Raw genomic sequence first — 9,022 nt, forward strand, 5'->3', positions numbered from 1 at the left:
GTATTTAGATTTATTGATCACTCGAAATATTGAACATAAAGAAGTAAAAGTGGACGAATTTGAGTATTAAATATTCGGAACCTGATTACAATAGTTATTGGATTAGTAATAGTACGAGAGCATAAACATTCTTCGATGATGCAACAGTAGGTGTAAAGCCTGAAAATTTGTTGTTGAATGAATTAATCATTAAATTGCAAAATCAAGACACTCAAGAACTTAAACTATTTAAGATTTTTCTCGCATATAAGTGCAATAACACCAGTCATGTGCCTGCATACTACCATGAAATACCTAATTCATCGTCAATGCCTTGTTGTGTTATACTCGGTTGCGGAAAATCTGGTTTTAGATAATGAATAACTGCATTTTCAGAAAAAAATCGTTTAATTCTTTGGCAAGCACCTCGCGTTTACCCTACCACTCCGTGCTATATAAGTGAGCATAAAACCATTCAGGGTGAACAGTTCTTAGAGCATTCGAAACCACACCACTTCTTGTAAATAGTATATTAGTTCTTTGTGCCATCTCAGGGGGAGTATTGTGGTGCTAAAAATGAAGTATTTAGTAAGTAAAAAATTATCAATTTCGGTATCGAATTATCTAGAAAACTGAAACTAACGTGAGGTTCAACTATAAATTTTTGAGCTATTGACATTGTTTCTTGTTTCGAACTTCTTAAAAATTTTAATCTTATTTTCAATTTACCTCTTTTCAATCACTCTCCAATTTACCTACTATTTCTGTTGCCTTTTTTTAAATTGTTTCCTTTTGTCAGTAATTGTTAGATTTAGCACTTTTTGCTACGAAAAGATCTTCACTGTAAAAGACACCTATAACCAAACAGTCAATTTAATAATTAGCCTCAAACTTTTCTCTGAACGTAACTATTGATTAAATCATGAAACCAATAATTCATTATTCGTCTTAAATCTATAGTAAATAATTTGACGCTGTAAGAGCTACTCTATGTCAAAATTCCGGTACCTGGTACCTGATGGAGCAATTTTTGTGGATGGAGCAACGGAAATTGTGGATAACATTTGGAAAGTTCAAATAAATGGAAATTAAGTTAAAAATGACAGGAGATACACGAGCGCCCTTTTCCTTTTAAAATACATGAGTGCAAAATTGTCAAAAATTATGGATAATCGTTTCAAGAATTGTGTTTAAAAAGAGAATTTCATGAGTCATATCATCGAACAGTGATAGTGGATAGTACTGATTTCATCATTTCCACGGAATCTACTTTGTCGTTAAAGTTATCAGGAGTTCCATATATTGACACTAAAGATTGTAAGTACCTATACTGTATTATACCTATATTCCCTAAATTTTCCAAAAATTTACCAAGTTCTGGAATCATCTATATCCGATCTCTTCTTCATGCCACTGAAAATTGCCAGCTTCTTCGCACCATCACAATCAGGTCAACAGCTTACGCAAAGTTTTCGATAAGATCGCAAAGGTCACATGTCATCTAAGAAAGAATTCGAAAATTTCTTCGTTCTAGGATTGAAACTTATAACTCATTTAAATGCGACTTAAATACGACCTGCGAATAGTTTTAAACAGCCAGATTGAGGTAAGATTCACCCGTCAGGTTATCTTGTAAAGAAAAGGTCCAAAAATACGCTTTCCTAAAATCCCATAAATTCAATTTTTTTGGATACTGTGAATGCTGTTTTCTCATAGTTCTGGGATTCACATCACTCCAATATCTGCACTTACATCTGTTGGCGAAGCCATTCTGAAACGAAGTGCGTTCATCAGAAAGGCATTTAGAATATAAAAATTGGAATTGATCAAAATGCCCTCTCCCATCACCTCACAAAATTGCATACGGCAATCTGGGTCATCTTCATTGAGCTCATCAATGAGATGCATTTTATAGGGATGGACATTATGCTCCTTCGAGATCCTCTGAATGTGGAACACCCGATGTTGCTTCTAATTCTCGAGTGTTTGAAATAATTTTTTTTATTTACATAATCCAGTTCAATATGTCACGAAATTTAAATTTGTGCAACCTCCTTGGTAACGGTTTGCGCCTTTCGTGTTTTTTGTTAGCAACGGATTCAGTCTCCATGAATTTGGATATTAAATTCGTCACGTAGGGATGGCTCAGATTCTTACCGGGATGTTTTCCATTAAAAATTTTGGCAGTGTCTCGGGCTATTTCATTGTTTCTGAAATAGATGATGACAATTTCGATCCTCTTCGCAGTAGTGCAAACCATGATTCGTTGAATCATCGGATGAATCGACAAATTTCGCGCCACAATTATGATCAGTGTAAAATCGGAACAAAATTACCCGTTCAATGCTAACAAAACCCATGACCTTAGCTTAAGAATTCGATGATAAACATCATTTTTAGTAGCATTTGTGATTTTATTATTATTAAATTTAGGTAATTTTTTTCGGTTTATTTCACCCATGTTTGAAAACTTTTTTTTTGCAACATTTAGTTTATTATTAATTATTAGCAAAAAAATTTCAGTAAAAATAAATGAAAAACCGTTGGTTTGATGTGTCATTGGACCCCCGTGCCATTTAAGATTTTTGAAGGGGTTGCCACTCCGTTTGGGGTGAAGATTCTTCACCTACAAATTTAATTTATGAACTAAAATTGTCCCCCTTAAAAATAAAATTGACGTGTCTCGAGGTTTTCCGAAGGAAAAAATTCCATTCAAGATATTTGAGGCGTACTGTTTTAAATGGACCTCCCTGTGTAGAAAGCGAAAATACATGCTCAAGTATCAAATATTTCAAGTGAGTACTTTCAGGCTTAAATCATATGAAATTCGCATTTTTTTTTTGTTATTGAATACTAATTAATTAGCACATATACAAAAACATGTAAATTTGAAAACTTGAATTTTTCGTTTGGAAAATAAGCCACAGTATTAAAATTTAAAACTACGAATTCAAAGCTCGAGTTGCTCCCCTTAAAATGGAGTTTGATAAGAATTAACATTCAAATCGAGAAAATACCAAATAAGAAGCAGCATTTACATTTTTATGTTGTAACTAGGCAGGAGGGTCAGAATCTAAGACTGTAGTTTGATATCTTCAAATGATAAATATGAGCGTTCATTATCTATCATATTTTTCTTATTTTTATCTCTATGAGTTTAAAGCAACTGTTTTCTCGGACAATGCGCTTATAAAATAATAGTTGTTAGGAATAATTCAGAAAATTAACGGACCTGGTAAGATATTGAAAAATAGTAGATAGGTGACTTCAACCACAATCCCCAACACCTAATTATTGAACTCATATATTTTTTCTCATAATTAACAATTATAATAATTCTTTATGCGTCAATTTTATTCAACAAATAAAATAAATATAAAATACTCATTATATATATTTATATGACAACGGGCATAACAAAGTTATGAGACTTCAAGTGGCTCTTCTGATGATATATATGTAATGTTCTTACCAGACATTTGTGGATCTTGTAACCCTGAAAATTTTAGGCTTAATTACTGGTATTCTATGGAGTCGTGCAATTTTAGTTTACCTAAATGATTTTAATATGTACATATACTACATTGGATTTAAAAATATTTAAAGCTTAACGAAAATCTATACTTGAAGCTTTGGCGTGTCCCATTTTTTGCAAAAAAAATTTACCAAATCACCCTTCCTGGTTCCGAATTTCATCCCAATGAAATTTCGGTCTTTCTTCTGTAATTTGAAAATTCAATAAATGTTTCACAAATAAATAGCAGTTCGATTACGAAATTCTCCTCCGAAAATGACTCGTGAATCCAAAATTCGAGGTAACGTTAGACCAATACGCCTTAATGCCATTTTTATCAGAGAAAACAATGCGTGCGAATAGTGCACAGTCTATTTTTCTTAGCTTAAGGTTTAAGAGCATTTTTAGGGTTGAAAATGACGGTTGCTTTTTCCACCCCAAATTGACTTCATGCATGCTGTTCCAAAAAGCAATGAACATCTTCAATGCGCTATTTTGTATCACACGTCATAAAACATTAGTGTCCATTAGTGTGATTATAATTGTTACTTAATGATGGATTACCTCATTTTTAGTCTAAGTCAGATGAGAAATGAAATTTCGCCAAAGATTTGCCGTTCAAAAGAGCCTCTGTCTCAAAACAAATGTCGATTCATAGCAATTGTAATATCGAAAACTGTATTACGAAGGTAATTCTAGAAGTACCCAGCCTAACTCTTAAAGGAAATAAATGTTGGGAAATATTACATTATTTCTCAACGAAATCTTTTTTCAGATTGACACACCTTTCGCAGTTATCTTTGGTGGCATCTATACCTTGCTTATAGCAAGAAGCTTCGAGTGTTTCCAAACAGGTATCAAGTTCGGATTCCCCCTTTTCATTATCAACAAATCTCTTTCCGTCGAGCCATTTTTTCAGGTTGGGAAATAGAAAATAATCTAAAGGGGCTAAGACTAGCGAATAAGGTGGGCGAGGAAAAAATCTGAAACCGAATTGATTGATTTTGCTCATCGCGATGATGGAAGGTGAACTAGTGCATTGTCTCGATGAAACAAGAATTTCTTTTCCACCAAATGCGGTCGCTTTTTCTTAATTTCTTTGCTTAAATCCTGCAATTCATTTGTATAATATTTTTCGTTTTCCATTTTTCCTTTTGGAAGATAGTCCGTAAAAATTACCCTACGAGTATCCCGAAACACTGACGTCATCGCCTTTCCTGCAGATGGAAAGGTTGTCGGTTTCTTTGTAATCGATTCTCCCCTTTCAGTCCATTGTTTTGATTGCTCTGTCGTCTCAGGGGTCAAATGATGGGCAATGTTTCATCCATGATTATGAATCGGCGCAAAAGTCGATTTTATTGCTGCGAAACTTTGCCAAACACCCCTTTGGAACATCCTCATAGCGCTGTTTTTGTTCATCTTATGCGTACCTTTCTTATATCTAATTTTTCGGCAAAAATGTCCAGTACTTTTTGAAATGCCTGTCCTATCTGCTAACTCACTCCATTTGAACCGACGGTCTTCCAGTATATTTTTGCAAATTTTCGCCCTAATTTCTAGAGTGATCAAATCTAGAGTATCACTAGGTCCGCCACTACGGAGTTTCTTTTGGCAGATGGTACGACCGCGTTTAAACTGTGCCTTCCAATATTTTACAGTCGTTAACGAAGGACCAGATTCCTCAGAGTAGAATCTAACTCCACATTGATGTTGGATGGACTAAGACCTGTGAAATTTAAACACATATCCATAAAAAACATTTTCCATGTTCGCAAAATCTCTCAAAGTGTTCACTGAAAATGGCTTCAAAACACACACGAATCAACGTAGTACCCTCAAACCTCGGGCATGAGCTTTTTAAGATTAGGTCTTAGGCAAAATTTTAACCAAAAAAATCGCCATTTATATGTCAGGTAGGGTACTTCTGGGATTATCCTCTTAACTTCACTCTGTTAAATAAGACAAAGATTAACCAGAAACGCCAATAACGTACAACAAATTCTTGTGTAGGAGCAACATGTCACTAAAGGATGGGAAGAATTGGTAGTGACGGTCGAAGTCATCTTCATTTAGTTTCGGTACTACTTTGATAACATAAGAATAAAATTCGTGCCCTTAAAATTTGGTGAACAGCACTTTTCAAAACCCCGAGTTTCTGGACAATCGTTGGCATATTCCGTTATCCACTTGAATATCACTCGAAACCGCGCTTTGGATTCCTCCAACCCCCATTGAGCAATCATCAACGTCATTGTTAATGCGATCATTGTCTTGTGTTTTGCACGCAGTCAGTCTCTAGGAAGTTTGTCAGTAATTCAGACACGTCTCCATGGTACTCCATTTCATGAAATGAGTTAAATTAAAAGCCCTGCTTTTAAAGCTGCACCAAACAGGACTCTTTGATACTTACCAAACTAATAGCAAAAGTGTTGTATAAAGCAAGTTGGGAAATGAGAAACGAACTCTAATAAGGCCTTAAACAATTTTCAGGCTGCTCGAATCAGGTAAGCGGAGAGCTAGAATGAAAGCGTAAAATCGTAATATACTTTGACCCTCTGAAGTTGTAGGTGCTTCTTATGGGTTTACAAGAACGTTCCTCTTTCAAGCCAGGTCTGTTGCGTCTTATTAGAGAATTCTTTTTGAGATTTGGAAAAAATGATCCTCGTGCCCTTGTGAGTACGTTCAACTGACATCAATCTGTTTCGAACATCTCAATTACAATCGCCCAATTTCAGCAATAATGCTTCAAGTTAAGATACGCGCAAGGGAGGTTTTGATTCCACCAAGCTTTTACCCTAAGATTGCTTCTGATTGTTCCGAAAACGTTATTTCAAAACTTAAGCAAAAAACCTTTATGAATAATGCTCAAACAAAGTATATCTCTGAAATGTTCCGTAAAAACCAAGAATGACCATTATAGACGGGATAATTTTGCGTTCAATTGAACAAAAGTCGAATTTTATTGCATAAATTCAAAATCGCCAGTTCGTCAATCCGGTATTGGTCAATCCAAATCGTAATCCTACAGACGAGTGTTGAAAACTCAGGTTTTTAGCACAGTCGTATATTATATTGCTAATCCCAGTCTCTTGCATTGAAAATGGATTATAAAGGAAAATTCAAGCAAATGTCGCAACATTTCGTATGTAGAATTCCCATTTTAGCACTGAACACTTTATTACTCTACAGCATGAATTACATTCTTCACCGCATGACGTTATGTGATTGTGGGTCGCTTGTAATCAACGATGCGATGTAAAAACAATCTTAGGTTTTGCACAATTGTTATTAAGACAGTATGTCGCATTAATTTGAATCTACAGGGTGATCGGTAAAGAGTGGGACATACGTTAACTGGAAATTAATTGCTTTGAAATGAACCGATTTGACTAAATTTACCTTAGTTCGAAGGATGATACTGACGAAGTTACAGGGTGCCAAAGTCGAAAAAATAAATAACATTTCCTTTAATATCTTTTGACTACTTCCAGCTAATTTCATGAATTTTCTTATACAAAGTTTTCCGGGATGAGAAATTCATATTTGTCATAAATTTCGGTGTATCTTCTAAGAGACGCCACCAGTGACAATTTTGAACCCTTTAAACTGTTACGACTCTTTTGGTTCACCCTGTATGTTACTTTAGACTAGACAAATCTCTTTCGCCGTCTTTAGTAGTTAAGAACAGTATGCCTTATTGGAGTCGCTACGGCTAACGGTTTCGAGAAGAACACATTATCGAAAAGTAAAGTTTGTTTATTAACGTATTTGACTGCTATCCAAAAACACAAAAAATAACATCATAAAACAAAGACAAACTCTATATTTTTCATAAAAATTGCAAAACGAACAAAGTTGAATAAAGATATTTAAATGGTATTTAAACACAAAAATATGACATGAATTATAGACATTTAAACATAACAAATTCAGAAAAGTTTTCAATAGTTATGTAATTGTAGGAAAAGCTTCATTTCAAATTTGATGTTCAAAATGTCCGTCGTTTGCCTCACTACATTTTCTACATCTTTTTGAAAAACTTCTTCCAGCTGAGAAAAATGAACGGTTCTGTTGAATAACATTTGCCGCTCTTATTATTTTTTCCACAATTCATTTTGGGTATTAAGAGTAGGGCCAGTATAAACTAGTGACTTAATACGTCCCCAAACATAAAAATCGAGAGGGTTTAAATCTGGATTCCGTGGAGGCCATAAGTGTTAACTTCCCCTGTCGATCCACCGATGAGGGAGCACGTTGTTTAAACGATTTCGTACTGCCATGGTATAATGGACAGGAGCGTCATCCTGTAAATACCACATACCAGCCTTAATATTTCCTGCTCAACACTGCGAACCATAGGTCGTCCATAGACCCCCTTTGGGCGAAAATTTGTCATTTCCCTTACTCTGCCAATTAGACACGAAAAAAATTTATGGTTGGGATGTCTTTGATCATATTGGTCATTTCACTGTTTGGGAAGTTAGAAAAGACAGGAAAATATATTTTCCTGGTTCAATATAACATTGAGGGTGAAACAAAAAAGTTGTAACAGTTTTAAAGGGTTCAAAATCGTCGCCGGTGGCGTCCTCTAGAAGATACACCGGAATTGTTGATAAATTTAAATTTCTCATCCCAAAAACCCTCGTATAAAAAAATGCGTGAAATTAGCTGGAACTAGTCGAAAGATATTAAAGGAAATGTGATTTATTTTTTCGACTTTGACGCCCTGCAGCTCCGTTAGTTTCAACTTTTGGACTAAAGTAAATTTATTCAATCTGTTTCTTTCAACGCAAATAATCTCCAGTTAACGTATGTCCCATTCTTTACTGAACACCCTGTATACAAAAGTTTACTCTAAATTAATACTTCATTTAATTGACTACGTTAATTCTGTGGAATGTAATCTTCATGTTTCATCAGCCCACCATCACCTTATAGTTTGATTTAAAAAAATGCCAACATATTCGCTTTTCAGTTTCATAAGTGTTTTTCTTAGCATAATTGTTTAAAATTAATTTTCAGATTCTTGCCTCGGCCCTGATAGTCATATCAGCTACATTTCCCGCAGATGAATCATCCACCAAAACTAAACGAGGTCTCATAGGACTAGAACACGCCCCTACGATCCTTTCAGCCGCTCCTCTTCTCAAAAGCTACGAAACTCCCATCATCCATACAGCCCCAGTTATAACAAAAGTTTTTGACGCCCCAGCACCATTGCCCTTACTAAAGAGTTACGAACCCCTCATCACCGGACCTCTGATCGCCAAGGGCATTGGACCACACATCATTGGAACCAAGACCATCTTGCCTGCGCCCATCATAAAAACCGCACCTTTGATTTCTACTCCCATTTATTCTAAATCCATCTGGGCTCCTTCGCCTATTATAAGTCTCGCTCCCAAATGGTCCACTCCTATTTTGGATCATGGTTGGTAAATATGTTAACAGTGGAATGTTTATTAACTTGTATATAATTATTTGTTTTATATTGTGATGATCTTAGGAAATATATCGTAAGCAAATCTA

The 9,022-nt window shown here is 35.1% G+C and overlaps 1 protein-coding gene across 1 annotated transcript; it reads left to right on the plus strand.

Moving 5' to 3' along the window:
* The first annotated feature begins 414 nt into the window (after positions 1–414).
* On the plus strand, positions 415–9,022 carry LOC136346642 (uncharacterized). Its single transcript, XM_066295959.1, has 2 exons — positions 415–567; positions 8,516–9,022. Exons 1-2 carry the CDS (start codon positions 556–558, stop codon positions 8,930–8,932), a joined length of 429 nt encoding a protein of 142 aa, XP_066152056.1. The 5' UTR covers positions 415–555; the 3' UTR covers positions 8,933–9,022.

This window comes from Euwallacea fornicatus, chromosome 24 (genome assembly GCF_040115645.1).
Source record: "Euwallacea fornicatus isolate EFF26 chromosome 24, ASM4011564v1, whole genome shotgun sequence".
NCBI classification, from domain to species: Eukaryota; Metazoa; Arthropoda; class Insecta; order Coleoptera; family Curculionidae; genus Euwallacea; species Euwallacea fornicatus.